The following is a 27123-nucleotide window of genomic DNA, read 5'->3' on the forward strand; positions in this document are numbered from 1 at the left end:
GTGTCACCACTTTGAAGACAGCTCTGATGAAGTCATGGTCAAAACTTGATGCAGAGACAGTGCGGCGCTCATGCCAGGTAGTGCCAGGTCGTCTCCAGGCTATGATAAAGGCAAAGGGTGGCCATATTGAGATGTTAATGTTTTTGGTGACAAAGAATAAAGTATAGAAAATGTGTTTAATGTTTGTTTTGTTTGTCTGCAAGCATTTTTAGATAGTGCAGAAAAAACAATGGGTAAATCTTTCTGGCCCACCCTGTAAAAGCTGACAAGTCACTATGCAGTACAATAACTTGTGACATGTAACTTATTCAATGCTCAAAATAAAAAATGGAATACTCCTTTGAATAAAAGCATGGGAAATATATTAACTGTGAGGAGACTTGTGAAAAAGCAGCTTTTGAAAGTGTTTGATTTTTTCAGAGGACCCTCATTATCAAATAACCTAAAAACACAAAATAACTTTCTTGGCAAAGTGAGAGCGACTGAAACTCTTTGATCTTGATATCAGAGTGATCGTTCTCACTCTGGATGTGTTTTTTGAAGCTGCTGCCAACAACAGAGGCTAACTGCCGCTCCAAGTGCCAACGGAGATACAGCAGAGTGAAGGCCGATAAAGAGGCGTCCAGACCGAGCTGACTGTGAAACACTGAGATGAAATCTGGAGGGGTCAGGACTTAACTTCATCCACCTCCTCTTCACTTTGTGACCCTCGTCAGATTTTTACTGTCCTTTGTTTAGGCAGAATTCAGGATTTGTTTGAAGACAAGTTTTGTTGCTTTCTTTGAGCCCACAGAAAGTTTCCTGCCCTGTATGAACCTCCCCCCTCCTCCCCTTCCTCCTGGGTGAGTGTCAATTATTCATGAGCCTCTGGTAGCTAACTTGAAACCGATAACCCACATGCTATTTATACTTCATTTCAAATGAACAAATACTTAACTGTGAAGTTCCAGGCAGCTTTCTCGTGTCTGTCTGCATAGCTGCTGCTGCTGCAGGGACTCAGGGAGGAAGAGGGGTGGGTGCCGTGTGACAGGAGAGTATGGGGCTCATCTGTTGTTCTGTTTGGGGAGAAAGGCTGAATACACAGGAAGCTAGAGGCCAGAGGTAATAGAGGAAGATATCGACCTGGTCTTATGACACATAGTGAAAGAAAGTCCAAAAATTCTGACAGGACAACACACAAGGACACAAATTTCTCTTTCTCTTCCCTGGGAATGTTAGACGAGCCAGGTCAGATAGACCCCGTCAACTCTCCCGATTTAGGAGGATTCTCCTCCTTTTTAACCCTGTCTCCTGCTCTACTCCTGACTTGTAATTTCTACCAATTACCCCTTTATTTCCAAGTATGGTCCTGTCATCTCTAATATTTTTTCTAGTCAAAACAAGTCAGCAATTTGTGCCTTACATTCAAACCTCAGAAAAGCATCCACCCCTCTCCCTCTAGTCTAGTTGGTTTGATCCAAGGAGGCTGCATGAGAGATCCTCTGCAGGTTACACAGACACACACATGTAGCTGTGTGATATTTGTTGCTGAAAAGTTTACTTTAGCATCAGCTAAAAATAACATCAGCATGATTGTATTCATCATTACTTCTATCTGCTTTCCCCTGCACTTTATTACACATATAATTACCTCTGCCAAGTAAGTTATGTTTTTGGGAGAGTTTGTCTGTTTTTGTTTGTCTGTGAGCAACATAAATCAAAAACTAACAAACGGATCTTGATGAAATTCTCAGGAAATGTTCAAAATGGGACAAGGAAAGGGTGATTACTTTTGGAGGTGATCTGGATCAGCGTCTGGATCCAGGATATTTTTCAGAGGATTCTTTATCATTGTGAGATAGGGCTGTTTTCACCATATGTGTATATAACTCCACCATAAATGGTCAGATTGCTTTGCAAAACAACACAAGACAAGGTCAACATAATTTCTGACAGATGTAAAAGTACGATCCAGATCCTGGTAATATTCTGGATACTACGATCTGGAATATGAAATATGTACTGGGTCATCATAATTTTCAACACTATCAGGAAACAAATTATTGTACAAACCTGCAACTAACACCAAATTGTAGCAGACAGTCTGCTGAAAGGGAGTATAACATTAAAGTAGGACTAAAGTGTTGGTGACAATCATAATATGCTTGGTGGAGGTCTGTGCTCTCTGAGTGCTTTTCTAAATAATGGTGTTATTCCCAAGCCTGGTCATAAGTATTTTTTTTCAATAATGGGAATAGACGTGTTTTGAACATCAATGTCGCTAAACAACTGAGTCATTACAGACTTTTTACATATTTTTTGAGTCAGACTTTGGAATAAAGGCAGATATAAGTTTAAGGAATATGATGAAAAAGAAAAAAGAAAATACCAGTTTTGTTTTCTGTGCTCTATGAGTGGGATGTTCAGTGGGGTGTAGGCATCATTAGGAGGGAGGGCTTGAGCCCATCGATATCACAGGACAGCAATACTGTCTTCAGATTTGCATGTTCATTAGGCTCTTCACCAAGCTTATAATAGTTAACTAAAACGAAACTATAAACGAAAAACTAAAATTTAAAACACATTGCAGTTAACTCAAACTAATAAAAACTAGAAAACAAAAACGATAAGTAAACTAAAACTGTATCTTGTGTTCTCAAAACTAACTGAATCTAACTAAAATTATAGAGAAAAGGCCCTTAGTTTTAGTTTCTGACAATATTAATAGCCTTTAGGATTTCCGACACATTTTTCCAACCAATTTTAGACAGTTTTCAGCAGTTGTTAGTGCTGTATGGCACCATCACAGCGACATACTGGGACGTGCTTGTTTACTGCACTGACTGGCTGTGCTGCAATGAAATGTAGAGGAGCAATGCATCAGAGCATCTGTAATAGTTTAATTGCATGTGAGTCTGACTTTTATTGTTTTTAAGTCTGTCTTTCTTGTTAGAGTCCCAGTTTCTAAAGATTTAAGCTCATATTATATTGTTTTATATAGTTTTTGTTTATATTATTTTTATGTAATTTAGGTTATTATTTTTTATATAATTTATTTATATATGTTTTATATTAAGTTTATATTATTTTCTTGTGTTTAAGGCAGCAGCCAACAGTTCAGTATCAGCATTGACTGAGCAGTGAGCACTATGTTGGACTTGAAAATAAACAGTATGACAAAATATTTACTCTGACCTTTTTGAATCCTGCACCTGGCAAATAAGGTATGAAAAAACTAAAACTAAACTGAAACTAAGCCTTGTTGCAAAAATCAAAACTAAAAAAAAACTAGAATGCCCGCTCCAAAACTAATTAAAACTTAACTTTAATGGAAAAAAAATGTCAAAACTAACTAAAACTAAACTATAATGACAAATCAAAAACTATTATAACCTTGCTCTTCACTCACTCTGACTCTGCTCTGAGGACAGTATTTCAGCACATGAAAGAAAAACAAAGTCAGCACTATATCCTGGGCCAGTGTGGATTACACTTAACAGTTTTATTTGGAATATTAAGACAATGAAGCATAAGCCAAGCACCAAGAGTGACAGCTACAAGTGTCGCATCATACGGCTCTTTAAAATGAACAGGTTATACTGGAAACCACTGTTTTTTTTTCCTCTTTGAATGGTGAAGCAGATACACAGAAACAGACGGTGAGATGTGAACATGATTATGCCATTTACACGCTCCAAGTCCTCCTACCTGACAGCAGAAGAGAGAAAGAAAACAATAAGAAAAAAAAGGAAAAGCAGAAGAAAAATGGAACAGCGATATTCGTCTGACAGTAGATCGCTCGGCCCGGCGGTCTAAAAAAGGCTCCTGTGATTGGTCAGAACGAATAGGGCCGTATGAGAACACGGCGGTGCTGCAGACTGACGACCATTAGTTCCCATTATTGTCAAGTCCCGCTGCCTCTGCAGCCACATCCACACAGCAACCAGTGTGCACATACAGCATTAAAGTGACCATCATTACACTACACTCCATTGCATATTAGGGAGAATGAAATATAATTCTTTCATACATCTTTTTTTGTTTGCATATAACCCAGCTTTCTAAAATATTTATGGGAACATGAAATAAAATGTTTAAAATATCTTTTTATGTTTGACCTTTAGGCTCAGACTGCAGGAGTTTGGGGTCAGTTTGAATCTGATTCAATCCTCCTAAAAATCAGGGAGGATTCTGGTTTGGTTGGCTGGTTTTTCATGTTAGCTCTGTGGCTAATGTTTGTAGAAACACAGGTACAGTTGGACCTCTTCATATAGAAACAGACCTTATTCCTGCTTCCTGTAGAGCATCACTACAGCAGATCTGAGTCTGTCTGTTAACACATGCTTTGATTAAATATCACAAGATTAAACTAGACTGCTGAGGTGTTTTGAAATTTAAGATTCAAAATTTGAAACAGATGAGAAGGAGGCAGAGTCAGATGCTCATGTGCAGTAAACTCATGAGGCTTAAGCAAGCTAGCATCCTGTTGACAGAAAAAAATCACCTCCAAAAAAAAAAAAAAAAAGGCGCGTTTGCTGTATCTCCTCAAAGGTTTTCTCACTCTGACTGAATAAGCTTTTTTCTCCCACCCACTGCACATCATCATTCAGTCATTCATCAATCTCTCTTAAATTTAACTGTCACAGTATCGTCCGTAAAGATCAGAGATGAGATTAGGGGAGATGAAGCAAGGCAGCTCTTTCAGGGGGAAAAGATGCTTAAATATTCTAAAAATCCTGAAGTTCATTATTGTAAAGATCAGAGAAAGGTTGATCACTGCCATTTCTCTGTGTAGGAGAGTTTTTTTAATCTGTTGAGTTTTTTAAACGTCCTGCAGTCTGGGCCGGCCTCACAGCTGAAACCACGAGTCATACAGAGACGGGGAAAGGTTTCTTTTTTCATCCAGACTGGACTCAATGGTTTCCAGCACATAGTGCAGCTACATGATCTCACATTGATGACATGAAATGTCAAATAGATTAATTCACTGTTGTTGTTTTTTTCTCTTAAGAACACAGAATAAACATGTAAACACCATCTTCGCTTCTCTTTGTGGGGGAGGAACACAGAGAGGTGGGTGGTGCTGGCTAAATGTGGTCCATGATAACACACCCCCTGGTTTAAGGTGAGGGTGGGTAGTGCAGGTGTCAGGAGAGGTGTGATAGAGCAACAAGTGTGTGTTTTCAGACAAAAGAATAAAATCATCACTCATCATACATACAATGTTTTTTTTTCCTCCTAAATCTACGGGTTAAATGGCAAACGTGTGCTACGCTTAACGTCAGATATTTCCCATGGGGAAAACTGGGCTGAGAGGACGCTCCTCACACCGGGCCTGCCTGAGAATAAAGAGGGGAGGGGGTCGGGACAGGAGGGGCAAAGAGGCATCGTTCATAAGAGTCAGTGTCATCACCCCTCACAAGTGGACTCTGCGTCCCCTCCCTCAGTGTGGCTCTGTCCAAACACCGACACACACAACACGCACACATGCAGTGAGTCTGCAGCTCCATCGACACGACGACCCCAAAAACCATCAGACATGTTTCAGGACCGCCCACTTTTTCTGAACACGCACACACATCTGCACTCGATGGGCTAAAACACAAACAGCGCTGGAAGAGCCTTTCAGATGGGCTCATGTCGGGGGTTTTCAGAGCAGGATTTTTGGCAGGAAATGACAAAAGAGAAGGAGAGGGGACAACTTTCTGCTATCGTTCTGTCAGGGCTCAAAGCTGACATGAACTAAAGGTTTTTCCTCTGCAACATCACTTAAAGATAGAACAAGTAATGCATCCAGCAAATGCTGAGTCACCTGATGTGGATCCAAGAAAGGAGGTTTCCTTTCTCATCAGACAGGTGAGAGTAACCCCCCAAAAAATAAAGGGAGTTATTAATCCTAGGTAGCACGTTAAAGATTTTTTAGCACCATCTCGCTCATTTCTGGTTTTGAAACTAATCAGGAAAGACAAATCAAATGGTGAAGTTGTGATGAGCAACTTTACTAGGGATGGGCACTTTTCACGATTGAAATGATACGGTACCGATGGTACCTGACAATCTGTATCGGTACTCAACGGTACCAATTTTAGGAACTTTTTTGTGTTTATGTGGTAAAAAATATATAATTTTTTTCAATTTAACATATTAATTCTTCAATATATAACTTTGCAATGCTGCGTTCATGTCCAGCATGGAAAACCCCCTACCCTTCCAGTCCCTCACAGCCACAAGGATGCGTTCAGGTACCTAAACATGGTACCTTCTGATTTTTTACGTGAATCGGTTCTTGGTTCTTTTGACTTAATTGGTCGGTACCTATAAAAGTATCTAATTCAGTACCCATCCCTAATTTTTACACCACTCCAAGAATTCTCAGTTGATGGACAACGGGAATAATTACCTCTGCAGGTTAATTGACAAAAGTAGTTTTTCATAAAATAAAACTGAGCTGGTGAAATAAAAAATGATTTCAGACCCTGAGAAAGCAGCAGGATAAGTATTCGTGAGACGTGTGTTTAAAACTGATACAGGGTCAGCAGTTCCCCCAAAACCTGAACTTAAAGGCTTTAAGACCAGAATATTCAAAGGACAACTTGCAAAGGTCTACTGGAGCATAAATGTATAAGCATTATTATCTAAAATGTCATGGAGGTACACACCTCTGATACACTTCCCCACAAAGTCTAAATTTACTTCATGTGTTTGGTTTGATCTCTTTCAAACAAAAGTTTGACTTTGTCATTTCCAACCCAAACCTGCTGCTGAAACAAGCCGACCCAACAGAAGACCCCGTCCTGACACTCTCACACTGCACTGAGAACACAAGTTCACAATTAAAGTGCTTTTTTTTTCCTTCAACAACCACTCTTGCTCCCTCTGCGAGCACGCTGCTGAAGCAACAGTACGCTCTCAGTGACCCTCCTCCTCCTCCTCCTGGATGTTTAAATCACTCTGCTGGAGCTGCACAGACAGGCCTCAGTTCACCTCATGATGTTTGGGATGTGGCAGCCGTGAGATATAACAAAAAGAAAAAAAGGCCCTTTCAGTCGGACATGTATTTCCAATCATGGTTTAATGAGCCTGTTAGAGGCTGGGCACTGAACAGAAACGAGCGCTGTTGCCAGGCATCAGCATGATCGACAGGTGACAGTGAGCAGGAGAGGATGATGGCTGTGGGTTTTTAAATAGATCTTAATTTGTTTAATTTCCTGACATAAAAGTGCAAACAAACAGGCAAGTCACAAGTCAACTTTATTCCCAGACTGTCGCACACTCCTTTACCTCACCTGGTTATCACGATGCTAACAGGAAGCTAACCTCGAAGCTGGCATGATGGAGGCTTTGAGCTGGAAATGTTCTGGACTTCTGTGTGCAGAAAATGTTTGTTAAAATCAAGCTACAGGAGAGAGGTGGCTTTCTCTTTGAAAAGCTGAAACTTGCTGGATAAATACGTTCATGGTTTAGCTTTAAGTCTAAACTGATCCTTGTTGAGCTCCATCTTGATGGTTATTACACTCTGATAACCATGATTCATCCTCACTGAGAAGAGAAATAAAAGTCATGTGAGATCAAAGTTTAAAAGTTTAGTTTCACACCTGACCTGCAGGGTTCAAATCCCTCTACTTTAAAGTCTTATGTTCTCTAAATGTTTGAAAGGGGGCCGCTACAGTCTCCACTTGCACATGTAGACATTTGGGCTAGATCCTGAAATCTGCCGTTTTATAGCACATACTCTCCATTTGCATGGAGTCTGCTTAAAGCTAATGCTAAGCTACTCCAACAAGAGAGGCATTTTTAAGCTTTTGAATTTTTAACTTCAGTTTGGGCTTGATGATAGAATAATCTCTGAGTGCTTAAGAAACTGATTTCCATTGTAAAACTGCTTTATTTGGTGAATTCTGTGTTGGTTTTCTGTCCTCCAGGTTAATCCTGGTTATGGGCCTTGCAGCTTCATCTTATATTTCTTAAGTAATAAATAATTATAATTTTCAACATAAATAACTATTCTGACTTCTTTATTCGTTTGCATTCTTATCTGGTGATTGTGGCAACTTCAAAAACTCTTGTTGGTTTTCTGCTGAATCTCCCACCACCAATCTTTGAAGATTCTGGTAAAATATATGTTTTAGCACCGTTTCACAAAATCCCTGTGAAGAGTTGCTTTTGTGCGCTCTCATCAGGGTCTGATGGGGGATGCAGGCTTGACGTTGATTTGTTGCTCTGAGAAAGAACCAGCTAAGAAGCTAACACTGGTGTACCGGCCATAATTCAGCCAGAGACAATAGGTGGGTCAAATACACACCTGGAAATGTTACTAATGTGTGATAGCACCATGAACACGTCACTAGAAACAGAAAATTACACATGTGCTTTCAGTGAGTGAACTAGAGGCTCGTCCTTCATAGCTGCTTCGCTCTCACTGATAAAAGTGATAAAAGCATCGTCTGCTTCAGTTTAGGACCAGAAACTGAGACAGGATGAATGTTTTTGTTTAAAGCACCAACGTTTGACTTATTTTCTCTTCACAAAGAAGAGACACTACAGAATTTACATTTTGCATTATTGGACTGGTCAGGACTCAGATTTAATCAGTTGAATCATTTGTGGGTTTCAATCAAAAACTGCTGCTTTTATCTGGGTCTGTATGTGTCTGATGTTTTGCCTATCAGCTGCTTACTGATCAGAGTTTTCCACAAATGTGGGCTTCAAAAGAATATCAAATTTCAAGCTGACTACTTTTTTTCATGTAGCACTTAAAAAATATAATCCAACAGGATTGCACGCAGGCTAATTGCAAACTGTATTCTAATGAGCAGCAACTCGACTAGCAGCCCCAGAACAGCAGTACAGAAACCCAGATCTGAAGCCTGGAAATCAGTGTTCTTCCAGTTTTCTTTTTACAGTGTCAGCTTGTGTTGGAGCGGAGCACAGCACCGTGGATAAATTTGCTCCCAGCTGCAACTCTGCGAGAGCTTCAGGGTCGTTTTGAGACTTTGCTGCTTAAGTTGGCAGCCTACAATGCTGCTGCAATGAAACAAAGTGCAAGGATTCAACTGACAAAATGTGAGTGGACTCAGGGTCTTTCATGTTGCAGCCCTGCACACACACACACACACACACACACACACACACACACACACACACACACACACACACACACACACACACACACACACACACATACGCATACACACATACACACACACATACACACACACCAGTAAGATTACATAACTCAAGTGAGTGTCAGCTGCAGTCAATGTTTAAAATACTACTTTTAAAAGGAAAAGTGGGCAGTGAGGGCTTTGTAAAGACTGAGCCCAATGAATTCTGATGAGACCAGAGTTAGGGTTTCCTGTTTGTGACTCAAGGAGTCAATTTAGCACCTTTACCTGCCAAAAGCAAGGTATATAAAAGATCAGGTCCCTTTCTACCAAGACGGTTGGCTTTTCTGAAATCAAGGAAAATGCTTTTTAAGTTAGAAAAGTGTTAAATAATGAAAGTGGAGGGATATTTTTCCTCTGGATCAGTGTTTACAGGCAGATTACAACACTAAAAACATGAGGAAATGTTCAGCGACCTCAGGGAAAAGAGAAGGAAATAAAACCATAGATCTGCAACATTGAAACCAAAAGTCTAGAGGAGGCTACTTGAACTTTTGGGATTATTGTTGACTTTTTGTTTCTCAGACAGAACTTTCTTAAATATAATGACTTTCTGTGTCTCTTTGTCATTTGAGACAGTGAAAAGCTTATTTGAGTCTTGAAATGTTAGTTGAAAATTGTTGCATTTCTTTAACACTGTTAATGTTGATGTGTGAATGGTGGTCGTCAGAGGACCACATCAAGCTTTGAGTGTGTCAGGTGACTTTAAAGAAACTGTTTAAAGGATGCAGATGTAAAACTTAAATTTAAAGTAGTAAATATTTGATGAAGCCCAAAGTCTGCTTTCATGTCTCCATTAACATCACTCTGGGTTTGTATGTTGGTGTAATGCCTGGTTAGAGATGTCAGGCTGCTTCTTCACAACTTTCCCCTCCCTGTTTGAACGTACAACCCACAGTGGGAATAAAGTTGACAAGTTGGTCTTGCTCCTGAAATAAAACACAGTAAACCGACTGCTCATCTGTCACATTACTGCTAAAGAGGAACTTGTGATCAAAGACTAATCTGTAGCCCTTAGAAAGCACTTCATTTCCCTGATGTCCTGATCTCTCTGCATCTGGCGTCTCAGCTGCACGTGTGCAAAGCGATGGCGACGTATGTAGCTCTATCCATGGGACAAGCTGTGACTGCAATACACCAACAGCATCTCCAGATGCCTTCTCAACCCCCCCACACACACGCACACACACACCTCCTGTGAAGGTGCTCCACTCTGTGCTTTGACAAACTCAGGAGGAAAGAAAGAGGGGGGAACACAAAGTGACCTGTACAATGGAGCCGTGTGGGCCTGAAGAGCAGGTTGGGATGAAGAGGGAGGCATGCAGGCGGGTGAACAGGCAGGTGATGATGTGGTGGGAATAGGCAGACATTTAGCACAAAGCAGGAGAGAAAAGACACAAAGCTTGGATATTTGTGCCTCCACTTCCTGTTAAAACAACCTGTTCAACACAAAAACATGTGCTTGCCAGACAGCGTTATACTGAATATAATCATATGTATTCTGTGATGTGAGTAATAACTAAAACAAAGATTAGAATGAATCTTGTATAGCTTGTTACATTTCCATCTCATCCCCGACCAGAAAGAGAGTAAAGTCTCTACAGCTCGTATGAGGAACTCCTCTGGGTGTTTGCTCCTCCTGCAGCTTGTGTACAGGAGGGGCGAGGAGAAGCCCACCCTATTTGACCTTGAGTGGCGGTTCCCTCTCCAGCCAGCGGACTCGTACTTTCTGTTTATAGTGATACTCCTTGAGGAAGTCCTGCAGGGCAGGGGGCAGCGGCAGAGAGCCTATACCATCGTAAGTGGTCCAGCGGCAGATAGCGGCCCGAGCCAGGTGCTGCAGGCCAAAAGGAAAAGTCCGATTGAGCGGTGCAGTGAGCAGCGGTTCAAAAAACATGCAGGCGCTGGGGTCCTTGTAGTGCTCCAGCAGTCCTGTGACGGTGGAAGAGTGGAAAACGCACGGGTCGTGAGCGTCGAAGCTGAAGTTGTGGTTCCACTGCTCGATGCGGGCGTGCAGGGAGCGGTTGTAACGGCGGAAGCTTACGGAGAAGAGGTAGACTTCCTGAGCTGAGTCACGTAGCAGGAAGGTGCCCTCTGGCCGTCCGTCCAGCAACGCCTCCGCCTCGTAGCGGTCCATCACTCCCCAGTAGCAGGGCAGAGCTGTGATCTGCCACAGGTCTGGCACCAAGCAGTGGATGTAGTCTATCTGGGTGTGGACCTTCCAGGGTCCGGGCTGCTGTCGGCTCACGTGTCCATCCCCTGAGGCGTGCCTCTGCTTGGGCCTCCGGGCCTGCAGGCAGAGGGTTGTTGAGTCCTCCTCAGAGTCACAGTCCTGGGCTGACGCTGCAGCCCCCAACACAGACCCACAAGCCCCTGATGAACCAGCACCTGAAGAGCTCCCGGACCCTGAGGCCCGGACCTCCCCAGAGGCCTCCCCCATGCCAGGAGCCATCTTTGGTCCCAGTTTGTAAAGAGAGGAGCCCGGCACTGAGGCCTCCAGGGTGTGGATCTGTGCATTGGGTGGGGGGTCCACACCTTCCTCGATGCTGAGTCTGCGGCGCTCACGCAGACGCTCCTCCTCGTCCTCAGGTGAGGGGTGGGCGGGGTCGAAGGCATCGAGCAGGGCGGTGGAGGAATGCGGGCTGACCGGGGCCGTGTGCTGCTTGATCAGGTGCCACTTGTGTGCGAGGTCTGATCCCGGTGGGAAGGGGCAGGTCTCCAGCATCAGCTCTGTCAGGTGGATCTTTCGTTTGGAAGCGACCGGGTTCTTGGATGAGCGGGAGCGTCTGCGAGGTGGGAGAGGTAAGCACAGCCCGACCGTATCACTCAGCCGCTGGCGCAGAGAGCGAGCGTTCAGGCTGCGCCCTCCAGAAACAGAGTCGCCCATTTCCTGGATAGAGCCAACTCCGTAACGCCGGTCCCTGCGATTCCCACTGCCCCGTAAACGCCCGGACCTCCTGTCCCCCTCCAGAGAACTCTGGGTTTTTGTGGAACATGAATGTTTTTTCTTGCCCCCCCATGGGGCATGACGGGAATAAGAGTCTCTACGTGCCATAGGAACGCCCCCTGATCCTCCCCGCACATCCTCAGTGTCCTTGTCGATGGTGATTTCTACTATCTGAGGGATGTCTGACACACAGTTGTGATGGCGGCGTCCCGCTGTTACCATAGGAACCGGCAGTAAACTCCGGGATGGGCTGGGGACTTCTGACGCCTGAGCCTCATCTGAAACACCTTGTCCGAGATCGAGCACGCAGTGGACGGCGTCGGCGTCTGCCTTGCTCTCACCGGGTCCGGAGCTGCTGGTGTGAAACAGAGTCTGACATTTGCTCTTCAGGTTGCTCCACATGTTGCCCACTTTCTTCATCAATCGGAGCCCCGGGGAGCTGCGGAGAACAGAGACAAACAGTTACAGGTGGAAGAAAGTCAAAGCAGCTATGACGCCCATATTCAAGCTCCATAAAGAATGTCCTACATTTAAATTCCCCAGACTGCTGCGTATCTAGTAATTAGACATGGTGAGAGTCTAACGGGGCCAAAGTGTCTGAGAGGTGGGTGAGCTGGAGGAGCTGGAGCAGCAGAGTGAGGAGTTGCCAGGCAGACGTGCAGGGACACAAGGCCACGGCTATAAATGAACCCAGGATCTGCTCACAGCTGATCTGCTGGTATGTACTGTATTACAGAGCCAGTCTAGACCTGACCGAAAACTTTCCCTGTAACAGCAGCAGACGGGCCACATGTACACCCACAAAGGCTGATGATTTATTACTCTACCACACTTTGACAGACATTTGGAAGTTGTAGCATCAAAGTGCATTTAAATTCTTCAAACTTAAAGTCAGCTCAGGTAGGTGGCCCGAACAAACACTCAACCTGCAGGGACTCCACCACAGCACTTTCTCTCCTCTTTGGTTTTATGACTAGACATGTTCTGGTGCCTCCAGTTAACGTCAATCTCCTTCACTCAGCAACCCTACAACACAGGTTTCCTGACCTGATGGTGAGTTAAAACCCTAAAACATATGGATTAGCCATGTTCTGACAACAGAATCAGAAATGCCTCTGATGCACAGGCTTGAATGTACGATTTGACACTCAAACAACTAAACAGAGCAACGAGTTCACACAACAGCTGCTTTTAAAGCAACAATATACATTCTTACTACCATGGGTAACGGCTGTTTTAGCAAATAAGAAGTCATTTCCAGCTACGCATAGGATGATAGCAGAGTGAAAAGCTACTTTAGAGTGTTTCATTAGTACAACCCAGTAACATGTCAGCTATCAGAGCACTCTTGTCTTGCATTTTTAAGTTAAAATTAGCGCTGTAAGGGGCTTAAAAAAATAATCGAATTAATTACAGGATTTGTAATTAATTAATCTAATTAATTACATTTTAATCTCATACCTGCTTATGATCCCCAAGCAAGAATTAAATTTCTAGGACATCACAAAATTGTACTACAGATTTATAAATCTGCATTTTTATTGGTGACTGAATAAAGCCTAAGTCAGGGTATCTTGTCCAAAAAATTCTATATTCTATAACGATATGTCGGGTTGGAGCAGCTCGTTGGTATGAAAATTACTTTTAAATGAGTTACAAATAACCGTGTTTTTGCTAACTGTCCCATGCCACTGCCACGTCAAGTCAATAGACGTCAATTCGACTGCAACCATTTAGAAGCAAATTATGTTTTTCAGCAGGGGGAGGCAGGGTCTGGCAGAGCTTTTCAATCAAAGTCGTGCTCGTAAACCACTGTGGGTGAGAGCGGTGTGCTCTTTGGACAAGATCAGCATTGATATGAGGAGAAGACGTGAGATGACAGAGACATAGCGAGACGCTGCAAGTCAGAAAAGTTCAGGCAGCTCACACTGAGGATGTGTCGCGCTAGTTCAGAGAGAAAGAACGGCGCAATCTTGAGAAAAGACGACAGAGATCATGGAGAGGATCAAAGGAGAGGAAAAAAGTATGTTATCACTTTTTTTTTGGATCCAGATCAGGATGAGAGGCATGATAAAGAGAGTCCACTCCTTTTAGGTAGTTTTGGTGTTTACATAGTCATAGAAAACAATTTATTTGGGTCTTGAAAGATCGTTCAAAATGCTCTGAAAATGGCAGGCAGCCAATGAGTTAGTCTTGCGTTAATTTTTATAACAGATTAATTTGCAGTTATATCTATTTATCTGATGAAAGCATTAAAGTGACAGCACTAGTTAAAATAAAAACAAAGATAACTTGAACAAGTTTTTTTTTGTTGTTGTTTTTTTCAAATCTCTTACACATCACGCACCAGGAGGCTGTGAGTTAAACATCTGATGATATAAGCTATGTTTATATAGAACGCTTGTCATTGGAATAAAGGCCTGATCAGAATAAAAATGTTTCATGTTAACACTTCAATCAGACCAGAATCATTTAGTCTCCTTCCACTTTAGAGCTGTGGTGTAGCACAGCATTTGTATCATTCGCCAAACTAACCACTGCTCATTTTCTATCTGGTTGGGGTAAAACTATATTCTTACAGCTCACTTTATCTAAATGAACACTAAAATCTCTGATCAGATGGTTTGAAATGAATAAAACCTGGAGACATAAACAAAGCTAATGTTAGCTCTGCATGTAAAGAACCGAGCCACGATACACAACATTTTCTGAACTGCACTGGTTTCAGAACAACACAGTTGAACTCAAGTAAACTATCCAGACCTGGATTAGATAATAAAATCAAAACATCTCTTATTCAGACATTTATTGCCTTAATGCCGATATAACATTATCCATCTGACAATACAAAACGTCTGGTGGTTCTTGTTAAAAGCAGAAAAACCTTACTCTGTTATCTATTTGATGCAAAGAATAAAATGATGGAGTAACTTTTTTCTCATGCTGTAAGGTGTGTTACCTTTTCAATGACACAAAGTCTATTTAGTTAGCAAAAGGCGATAAACATTGGTGTTTTGTTAGAGAGAGGGTTGTGCTTTTATTTCTTATATGATGTAGTTCTAAATGACTTACAGTTTCAAATAAATATCCCTATTTCCCTCACACTGGTGTTTTGGTAAACCTTTATACCAGGTCCCGTCTGTAATGTTTTGTTTTAGCTGCTGTCTCTTTAATGTTTCCTACTCTACAAACCCCCTCCCCTCTGATTGGCCAGCCTTCAGGAAGTTAGGAGATCCTTCTGGAAAGAGCTCATTATTTCAGAAACTCTCATGAAGCTCATAGAAAACATAATATGAATATTTAGCCATTTGAAAATCTGTAGACGTTAAATACCATATCCAGCTTTAATACATTATTTCCATGCTTAAAATATGTGAAAGCACGATACCCCCTCTTTAATGCCAACAGAAAAAAAGATTTGCTTTCACATTTAGATTTTATCACTCTGGAATGGAGACAAGAAATAAATTATCAGAGCTGGAACTGAATTCTCTCAGTTCCTTATGACAATGCCTAGATGTACTGTCATAGCTTTGGCCCAGGCTTTGCTACATTTCTTCAGCCACACGCTTTATAAAAATGTCTCTTTTTTTTTTCACAAAATTCTCTGCACTGATGTTTGGGATCATTTTCGATTCGTACTCCTGATGCCAGTTTTGCAGCAGGCAGACAGAGTAACTCTGCTGAAGCAGATTGCAGTTTTTTTCTGGGAAGATGAGGATCTCAGCCTGTGAGCAACACTTCTTTCGTCTTTCAGAAAACAATTGACGATGCCAGACCTGTCTAACAATATTAACCTAACTCAAATGAACAGAGGTACTCGTGAAAATCCATAAAGTCCCCTTTAACTTTGTGTGCTCCAGGCTCACAACACAGTCACCCCTGCAGCAGCTACTCTCATTCAGACGTTCCTGTTCTTCTCATTTCCATTTACTGCCTTCAGACTCCAGGACATCCTGTCTACCTGTGTGCAGAGAGCAACATCTCCCTCTTCATATTGATAAAGACATTATTGATGTGCACAGTCAGCTGTGATGGCTCTGTGATGAACAGGAAACCAGACTGGTCTTCAGCACATGACTGATTAAAGTTGATTATCTGGGGCCGTTCCAAGGCCACCGCTAACTTAATCATGACGTTAGTTCCCCTCCCTCCTTATCGGCTCCCTGTCCTCTGAAGATCATTAGATGTTTGTGATATGACCACAAAACAGTGGCAATAGGTAGAAATGATTCTTGAGCAGTACAAAATCTAGACCATGAATATGTTCAATAATATTAGCTTTTCCCGGTTTGAATGATAATTCAGCATAAACGTGGCAAAGGATCTGCCATAAAAAGCTTTTCGACACAAAAAAAGCAAACTTAGACCTCAACTCTGCAAAATAATCTGCCTTAGAGGCGTAAAAAGTGCATTCAGCATTTAAGTCAGTTACACTTTAAACTGTGGTAATTCTGTTAAAAATATTCACATTGAAAATGATACAAGGTGCTAGCTCTGTGTAAAAAGAGGTGCATAAAATGTTGATGCAAATTTAATGTTATGTGAACAATTTATATTTTTCCCAATGGACAATCCCCCTGCCCCCACACCTCTCTTTTACTTTTTTGTTTTTAATTTAATTTTCATTTTTCTTTTTAATTTTAAGAACTGTTCAAGTACCTAATTTAATTTATCTTTGTGTAAATTTGTCATTTGTCAGTTATGTTGCGATTTGGCTTTCTGGTAATTGAAAACTGAAAATTTATCATGCACTATAATAATTTAACGTATTGTTTCTTACAGTCTTCTTGTTAAGTTATTATTAGGGCTGTCAGTTAAACACATTCATTAGATTAATTCATTACACTAAAAATTAGGGATGTCCCAATATTACATTTTCACTATTGATACGATACCAATACTGCAGCATTGAGTATTGGCCGATACCGATATTAATCTGATACGAAATCAGCATTAAACATGCATTCTTTTATTACTAATTTTGTTATATGTCTGTCATGTAAGAAAAGGCTTGATAAATTGATATTATTCAAACAAAGAACAGTAGTCAGCAACAGTAGGCATGAGGAAAAACTGACCCATTTATTCTTAACCAATGGGTAACAGAAACTGCTTATATCGGAGATTTTAGATGCCTTCCAATACGATACCGATATTTTTTTTTTTTTTTGCTAATATTGGACCGATATCCGATATCAATATCGGACTGGGACACCTCTACCAAAAATTAATAAGTCATAAAAATAAACGCAAGGTTTACTAATTGGCTGCCAGCCATTTCTGAGCATCTTGAACAATCGTTAAAGACCCAAATGATATTTTTTCTTTGACTATGTAAACACCAAAACTCATTTAATCCTCTCCATGATCTCTGCTGTCTTTTCTCACGATCACGCCACTCTTTCTCTCTGAACTACTGTGACACATCCTCAGTGTGAGCTGCCTGAACTTTTGACTTGCAGCATCTCGCTATGTCTCTGTCATCTCATATCTTCTCCTCATATCCATGTTGATCTCTCATCCAAAGAGCACACCGCTCTCACTCAAAGTAAGTAACAAGCATGATTTTGATTGACTAGCTCCACCAGACCCTGCAACTCCCTGCTGAAAAACACAATTTCCTTCTATAGACGCAGCAAACAGTTGCAATCGAATTCACGTCTATAGACGTCAATGACAGCCAACATGGACATTTTAATAATGGCCAGTTGAAAAAAATGTGGATTTACAAATATTAACTTCTTCATGTATTCATTTGATTAGTCATGCACTACAATTTTGTAATGTCCTAGAACTCAGATTCTTTAGTTGGGGGACCTTAAGCAGATGTGAGATTAAAGTGTGATTAAAGTGTGATTAATCAATTATAAATCCTGTAATTAATTAGATTAATTCTTTTGACTGCCTGACAACACTAGTTATTATTCAATTTGAGCAGTTATAATCCAATACATTAATGCATTTCTATTTGTTATAGTTATATCTAATCAAGAGTTTGGTTGATATTTTTACTTGTCTTGTGTTTCTTCATTGTAGAACAATAATTTAGTTTCCTCTCATTCAACCAGTGCTTTCAATAAAGTTAAACATTTTATCCATTGCATTTACCCCCCCAACTTAGGAGTTTGAGTATCAAATGTAAACCTATGCATCCCTGCAAACTGTTTCAAAGTCACGGAGCATGATGCTGTGCATCAGCCAATGCAGCTGTAATAGAGAAGTATTTACACAAAGCGCTGCAGGTCAGAGAAGCTGACACCAGTTTCAGAGCTGCAGCGCGTCATCGAAGTAAGCAACACCTTTCATTGTGTCATTCCTGTTGTATGGAAACCTCTGGCCCTGAGCCCACAGCTCTGTGATCATCGAGTTATGACACAGATACACACCGTGACGAACTTCAGACAAACATCATGCCAGTTAGGTCTACCTTTGCTCATTTAAAGCTAAACTTGAGAATTTCTCTTTTTTCATTCAGTCACACAAAACTTGTACATCTTATTTCTACCCTCAAGTGTCACGGCAATCAAAACTGTAGAGCGGTGCTGGTTTTCAATTGAGTATTTAAAAATGTTTAGACTACTATCTTAGTTTTTCAACTCAATTATTAAACTACATGTCAGAGAAATCAAGAGTGGACATAGAGCTCACATTTGAAGCAGCAGGTTGAGAATCCACAACAAGAAGTTGGAGAAACTAGATGTTTCTCAAGCGAAGATGGACAATTCTGGATAAATGAGCTTCTGGTAAAGCTCTGTACACAATGAACTCCTAAGACTCCATCTACACTGTGTGCACAGCAACACAGCTTAGAAGCAGAGGTGCAGTTATCAAGGGTTTGATCCAAAAGTTCTTCATACGAACAAGAGCTGGACAAAACGGCATGTGAAGAAAAATATTCACTATAAGTAAAGTCCAACTGCTTACACAAACCCCCAAAGACAACAAATCTTTTTTCCACAGAAAAGAGCTGACTTTCAATAAATGCATCTTTCAGACAGACATCACTGTTCCAACAGTTTATTTGAATGTAGTGTCTGTTTGGTGGCTTAATATCATACAACTTCCACTGATGAGTCCTTGTAAAGTCAGTTGCGCTGAAGCAGTGAAATTCACAAGACCACAGAGGTTTAATCAAATGAGCAACAATAGCTCAAAATAACTATGAGGCAATTTAATCTGAGAAAGCAAAACCTCACGCTAAAACTGCTTGCTCACACCCCATTGTCTTCCCTTGGTGTGACTGATGTTTTATCAGCTTCTCCTTGAGAAGCGGCAGTTTCCATCAGGGTAGGTGTATTTTATCGCAGATGAATCCAAACATTCAGGCAATGACAGTTTCCAGTTTAAAAAAATGCACTTCTACAGGTGGATAGTGTCTGAAGATTTACAAATGTCCTGTCCATTTCCACAACCTGGCACCAAACAATCTAATGTTGCACATAAATAACACGCATTGAAAAAATTAAAGAACATTTGAAAGTCAGTTATTTATGTTCATTTCAGGTCTTGTCATATGTCATGACACTTGCAAGTTACCTGCGATCGTACTTTTCTGAAGTTATTTGGCTATGACGACCTTAAAGAGACAGTTCCGTTTTTTTGAAGTGGGGTTGTATGAGCTCTAAGTGTCTGAATGTTTCCTCTGTATTCCTTTCAGTCGCCATCTGTAGCAGCTCTTCTTCTGTGTGCTCCAGTTCATACAGGTATCCTTTTGGTTCCAAAGTGAATGTAACTTCATCGTCGCTGTCATAGTCACTCATTTTGAATTTCCTACGCTGTCTCACAATCCTTAGAGTACAAACAAAAGAATTACGATACTTGATCCAACTTACACGAGGCTACAACCGGCGCCCGAAGCATAGCGTGTTTACATTCCCTACAGCTGAAAAGATGAGGGGGGACGGAGCGCACTAGCGCTGCACGGAAGGATACATGATCAGTTAGTTAGGTCCGGATAAATGTTTATATTTCCGAAGACTTAATGCACTTAAAAATTATTTTATGTAGTGTTCTCTTAAACTGTGGTATTACTTTTTGATTTTAGTTCTTGTAGGCAGAGAAAATAGCCTTTGAATTTGGTACCGTCTGTCCCTGCGCCTATTTCCTCGTTGCCAGCAATTACAGTCTGTGTCTTACTGAGAGAGAGGAGACAACTTTCTACTGTATCTAATGTCCTCAGTGGTCACATAGAGCTCATACAACCCCACTTCAAAAAAACTGAACTGTCCCTTTAAGCGGTCCCTTTATTTTCATCTTTACTTGCCTGGGCCTTCACTCGCACGCATTCATCAACTTTTCTCCATGCTTCCTCAGCTGCAATGTAACACAGAGACTTCAACGCAACAAGTTTTACGTAGCATTTCTTTCTGTTAGATTTTATCTTGAAGCAATAAAGTGGACATTTCAGGAGTTTGGGGTTGGCGTGCTCATCATGCTCCTGCTCACCAGCATCCATGTTCATCACTGAGCTGAACAGTCATGTGACCATACATACAATCAGAGGAAAGGTTGTAAAGTTTGCAGAAACCTGTGCACATCCAATTATATAACTAATCACAGCATTTTGTGCAGTGATGTAGCTTCACATTCTTACTCCCTAATTGCTGCTACACTATCAAACAGTTACATTAGCTAAGGCTGTGCGTAGCGTTGACTGTTGGGTAGGGCTGAACGATTTTAATAAAAGATTGAATTGCAATTTTTCTGGCAGATATTGTGATTTCAATTCGATTCACTATTTTCTTCAAATCAAGCTTCACATGTAGGGCTGAACGATTTTAGGAAAAGATCTAATTTTTCTGGCAGATATTGCAACGATTTTTTAATCATCAATAGTGATGATAAATAATTTGTTTTCATCAATTTCTACTCTTAAACAGAGGCTTTGTGTTGTTGACCTGCTTAACAGCACTTTTAACATATAGATTGTCTACAGATTTGTAAAACAGAATGTGTATCATACTTGACACAACAGATCCTGAGTCAGTCAGGAGTGCTGCAAAAAATTGCTGCTTTGGCGATCTCAAAATTGCATTGTTTAAAATTGCGATTTCGATCTGAAAACGATAAATTGTTCAGCCCTACTGTTGGGGTGCAATTGATTACAAATCCCACTGTTGTGATCAGATTCTGTCACAAATTCAATCATGGATCACATTTGTCGAAAACTTCAGTCCATTTATATCAAGTTAATACTTTTGCCACACAGAGATCATTTTTGCACAAAAAGGCTGTGTCACTTTAAGAACAGAAACATCATCATTACAAACGCAAAACAAAATCTTTCTGTGAATAATCTTTTTGCTGTTCACTACAAAAACAAAGCTTTTATTCAAACATTAGCTTTGGAAATGTAGAACACATGCACACCATTTATTTAGCAGATGTATGTGTATCTTTGTACCAGCTGCCTCTGCAGCATGTTTCGGCTGAGTTACAACAAGACAACTCCAACAGTGTGTGTTTATGGACTAATCCTGCAGTTTTTGGCCAAAAAAGTTCTATACAACAGAGTTTGACTAGTATGGCTAAGTTCACCAAGTTCACCACAGCACACTTCAGGATTATGTCACTGAGTGACGCTACTTATTGATGTCGCACACAACCAAGAGATGATACTTTCAAAATAAATTTTCTTTTTACTGAGACTACTGCCTCACTATGATATTATTAGATAATATTATTTGTTTTATACCAAAATGATCATATTTTCACAAATTTCCACAAATCACATGTATTCCAAACTGTGGAAGAATGATCAGTACAATTCACCTATAAACAATCAACCTTCTCAACAAATGCAACATCTGCCATCAGCAAGAGGCTGATGGGTTTTTAATTGTTTATATGCTATAACATATGGTCCAATACCATCCAGATTTTCACTTATTAATGACTGCAGAATCTGATTACTCAGAAAAACGGTGAAACAAAAATTATTACAAAGATTCCCTGAATTCTTACATTTTGCTACCTGAAACAACAATGACATTGTGAGATTATTTCCACCTAGTGTGAAATGTTAAATGTTTGTTTTGGGGGTTTACAAAACTGAGCATCCCTCTTAGGATTATTCATTTTTACCGAAGAGTGCTGTATAAGGTTCAAACCATCCAGTGACAAATGTGAGGTGAAATTATGTTCAATTATTTTTCCAATCGTCTCTGCAAATTAATAAACTACAGTTCAGTCTGCAGAGCTAATTAAAAATTGATGAATTAAATCATGATCAAAAACTTTACCCTTCAACTGTCAAAGTTGATAAAAATGGCCGCACTGATGGTGCACTCCGGTCCACAACCATTTAAAGCCGCCCTGAAACAGAACTAGGCTACTTCTGCTCTCCGGCAGCCCAACACACCCATCCTCCTGGGATCACACTGATCTAAGAGAGGGCTGGAGAGGAGACAAGATTAAGGGAGGACACCCTCTCTGCTCTGACCAGACCAAAGTTAATGAGATATTTGCATTCAGACAGATATGCGGGATGGCTAAAAGCCACAGCGAGTCTGTAAATGAGACTCAATCACACTGATTCCTTTAATTTCTACTTCAAGTGAGTTCTACTGACTAACCATGCAAGTTCATTGTATTGAAATAAAAGTTTGAAGATACATTTTTGTTATAGATTTAATTCAGAAGAAGGATAACTGCACGGTAAAACATCTGACCTTATACTGAATTGTTATCATGCATAAATATACATTACAGTTTTTTGTAGCTGCTGGCATCACTGTTAGGCCAGACGACATAACATCTGCCATACGAAAAAAAAATTAACCAATTTATTTATCAGACCATCCATTTACATTAACAATAAAAGGACGCTTGAAAGTTTAAATGAGTTTTAGCGACATCTTATCCAATCACTTATGGGAAAATATTTGGGCTGGTATAAAGTAATAGTTTGAATGCCTTGGGGTCTACAAACTACAAATGACTGATGCCTCAAACTTATTCTTTAATTTCAACATTAACACAGTTCTGGACAATAAACTATGCTTGACTTCATTTCACCAAAATAAAGCTACAGAATGTACAAATATCACAGACAGACCAGATCAGAGTTTGTAATTACTCATGGAGCACTACAGTCCGCTGGATAAGCCAATACTTGACAAAATTCACCGGGAATAACTCTACCTTCACCTGTTCTTCAACACCTATCAAGAGTGATTTTAACGGAATTAAATCATCCACATACTGCCACAACCTTTATTCAACTTAATATCATATTGTATACACATAGACTTGGAAGTTGAGGTCCCGTTATATCGCAGGTAGAAAGCACGACAGACCGTAAATAAGGTCCACCATCAGTGACACATAAAGAAACATTACTATAGAGTTATTACAGCTGGTGTACAGAAATTGTTGGAAGGCCTTAGGTTTCAGGAGGCCCCACTTTCCTTGATCCCATCCAAGTTAGCCGACTAGCTATCATGTTAAGCATCTAACGATATAGTAGATACGGCCAGAAAGACAACATCAGCTCGAGTTAAATATGGTACGTTTGACGCCTAGTTGCTTCAGTCATATATTAAAATATACATCTTGAATTAAATTGCTTCTTTAGTAGTGTAAATTACCATGGCCAGTTGGTTCGACCACAGCCTGGCAGGCTAACTAGCGGTTTAGGCTCTGGAGCTGTCAAAAATGCTAACCGTTAGCATTTAGTAGAGTGGGACCCTAACGTTTAGTTAGCTTCAGCTAGCGGGGTTAGCATGCTAGCTCGCGGAAAATCGACACAAAAATCCAACACGAATAAATCCAGTACTGTTGTGTTGCTGAAAGATGCTGTGTAGACAAACGTGACATATTAACTAGTGATGGGTTGTTATTCGAATTCATTTCTTACCGTGTGCCTTTGGAAGCTCTATTCAGAGGCTCTCTTTGTCTGCAGAAAATGGCTATTAAGAGAAGTCAGGCATACATCCCCCTGGCGGACCACGGTGTCGGATGAAAGCACTAAAGCTACGCGGATACTTGATGGTATCATCCCGATTACTTTTTAAATTAATTAGTTAAATACTAGGAAATAAATCTAAAAGACTACAACATTTTTAAGCGCTGCGAGTGCCCATTCTTCATCATGGTGGGGGTCTTCTTCTCAGCCGTGCTCGCTGCTGCCTCTCGCAGCCAATATGACGGAGACGGAGAACTGGAGAGGCGGACGGAGTTCAGCGGGAGGGAGGCCGACTGACAGCGGTTCAGTCCAATGGAGGACCTGAAACAGACGGGCATTTCCGACAGAGCACGCGGATAGGGAATGCCCCGCAGCTGGCTCCGCGTGACGGGCGGCTCGTGTCACCAATGAGCGGATGGAGGCGGATTAGGCTCCGTTGGCAGCTACTTGGAAACGTGGAGAGGTGAAATGATGCTGTATGTATGAAGGCCAGAGTCGCCAGACCCGGACCACTGATGTCATCCAGGTAACAACTGTAACAAGGCCTCGGAAATCCACTCAGCGGTAGGCCAAGCCTTTCTTCTGAGATTAAAAAGTTATCCCTATCTACACCCTACTTCAGGAGTCATTTTCACTAACAAGGCAAGCTACAGCTATTGATCTCATGAACTCTGGGGCCCTCTGAATGTACACCGAGTGACCAAGTTCAAACATTTTTCTCTTGTAAATATCAAAGAGATTATGTACCAAGCCAATAACAGTTCAGAATTTTTTCAGAGATTTTACTTTGATTCTTTTTGTCTTTGTGTTTGCAGTTTCCAGCCAGGTTTACTTTATGATGCTAGTTCATGAGTAATGCAACACGTTTAAAAAAAATCTGGAAAAGTCTACTTTTTGTTTAATTTTTTATACTTTTAGTAAGTTTATTTATTTTGACTGTTGTTGTAGAATGGGAAACGTGTCATGGGCAAGACCTTTTGAGTTGAAGCTTGGGCTGCTGCTTAAATGATGCTGTTTAAACACCAGTTTACACAATTATCAAAATTTTACACACAACACCCCATAGTGATAATGTGAGTTTTTTTCTTAGTTTTGTTAATTAAAAAACAACAACAACTAAGAAATCACATGTACATACATGCTCACAGACTCAGCTCAATACTTGGCTGATTCACCTTTGGCAGCAATTACAGTCTCAAGTCCTTTTGAATATGATGCCATGAGCTTGGCACTCAGTTGTGCTGAAGCCACTCCTTTGACATTAGGGTTATTGTCCTGCAACAGGATGAACCATTGCCCCAATATGAGGTCAGAAGCACTCTGGAGCAGACTTTCATCCCAGATGTTTTGGTACATTGCTGCATTCATCTTTCCCTCAATCCTGACTGGTCTCCCAGTTCTTGCTGCTGAAAAACATCCCCACAGCATGGCATTGCCCCCACCATGGTTCACTGTGGGAATGGTATTGGCCAGGTAATGTGCGGTGCCTGGTTTCCTCCAAACATGATGCCTGGCATTCACGCCATTAAAGTATTTGAGGTCTAGTCTTTAAACACCAGTAGTGAGCCACAGCAATAGATGGTGCTATCTATGTATAAAGCTTTAAAATATGTTATATGTATCTATGTAACAGCATATACCATATATTCATAGAGCCTGATGCACACTCTAATATGTAACTGCTCATCAACAATACAGACTGCAGTTGGTCGATTGGTCTACTGGGCAGAATCACAATTTCCTGCATTTACAACATTACTGCTAACACAAAAAAACAAGCAGGTAATGCAGCTGAAACAAAAACAAAAACAGGCAATATAAGGGGCCTTCCAATCACTCTGGCAGGTATTCCACAATGTACAAGAATGTAGCTCCTGTGGAGGGGTACGCACAGGTGCATGCACAGGTGTAGTATATCACCAGAGAAGTAATAACTAGGTTAAAGGCAAATGTAGTTTTTATGTCTGAGGCCAGCTGTCACCCACATCCACGGTGGCAGAGGGATGAAAGAAAGAAGAACCGTGATTATCCTGAACAAAGAGGACAAAAGTAAATTGTTAGCCAACAACTGAGAAAAAATGATAAAGCTGAGTATAAGATGGAGGTTATAGGTGGAGGAGCCATTAAACAGCTGTCACTGAGTTTAAATATGACATTTTTTTTGTATTCCCTAAAATTAAGACTTTTTATGAAGGAGCCATATGAGGACTGACTCACTTCTGGAGCCAGCCTCAAATGGCCACAGTTGGAACTGTAGTTTTAATGAAATTGCCCTCGACATGCTTTGGATGCTTTTTTTGGGCCAGTTGTATCCCCTTAAATGTATTTGACTACCTTCAGGCCTTCCTGCTCAATACCCAAGAGCTTTAAAACATTTTATGTTGTTTTTCTAGACTTTATACAGCTACTCATATTTATGTTAAAAAATTGAATATTTCAAGATTTAGTTCTGTATTCAGCAGAAATGTTTTTGGATCAAAACACTAGTTTATTGCATTAATTTGGGTAATTAAATAGCACTGTCCCTCTCAATTGGATAAGGTCTAAAACCCTCTCAAGGCCTCCAGTGCTGCACACTATCTCATTTTGTAACACATACCTAAGTATTTGTGTCAAAGCCTTCACTGGTGTAAATCAAAGAACAATGAAAAAGAGTCATTCAGAGCATTCAGAGTCTCTCACACACCCACACATGAGGTCACATCCTGCAGTCAGACCATTCACCAGCACATGACAGGCTCGTAATGAGAGGTGGAAGTAGTGTGAGTAATATTTTAGTCAGCTGGAGCCGGGGTCGGGATCGCTCTGAGAGCATTAGCTTTTATATGTCCGACACGCTGATCTAATTTGTGTTTATAAAGGAAATGAAGGAGAATCACATTAGTACTGATTCCCCTGTCACGAGTGATTCACACTGTTTTAGTCAACATGGACTCAAACTCACCGAGTAGGTCCCTGCTGTGTGGAATGAAGGAAATCCACAATGAGGCAGAGATGGGTGAGTGTCACTTTTTGCAAGCCCAAGTTAAAGCTCAAGTTATTGAGTCCCACTACAGTTTCTTATGGTTTCCAAAATAGAGACAGTAAAAACAGGGGTTTTTGAGAGTTTAAGATATATTATCCAT

General features: G+C 40.8%; 1 protein-coding gene across 1 annotated transcript; it reads right to left on the minus strand.

Annotated features, from left to right (window-relative positions):
• Window positions 1-3456: 3456 nt before the first annotated feature.
• socs5b (suppressor of cytokine signaling 5b) lies at window positions 3457-24436 on the minus strand. Its single transcript, XM_074675332.1, has 2 exons — window positions 23951-24436; window positions 3457-12529 (listed from the first exon to the last, which is right to left on the minus strand). Exon 2 carries the CDS (start codon window positions 12508-12510, stop codon window positions 10822-10824), a length of 1689 nt encoding a protein of 562 aa, XP_074531433.1. The 5' UTR covers window positions 12511-12529; window positions 23951-24436; the 3' UTR covers window positions 3457-10821.
• Window positions 24437-27123: the final 2687 nt, after the last annotated feature.

Source organism: Halichoeres trimaculatus, unplaced genomic scaffold (genome assembly GCF_033239565.1).
Source record: "Halichoeres trimaculatus isolate MK-OKI-2021-1 unplaced genomic scaffold, fHalTri1.1 fHalTri1_scaffold_8, whole genome shotgun sequence".
NCBI classification, from domain to species: Eukaryota; Metazoa; Chordata; class Actinopteri; order Labriformes; family Labridae; genus Halichoeres; species Halichoeres trimaculatus.

What these genes read in the sequence shown, in the direction of transcription:
- socs5b (XM_074675332.1), bottom strand. Translation starts at nt 12,510, where the DNA reads ATGAAGAAAGTGGGCAACATGTGGAGCAACCTGAAGAGCAAATGTCAG.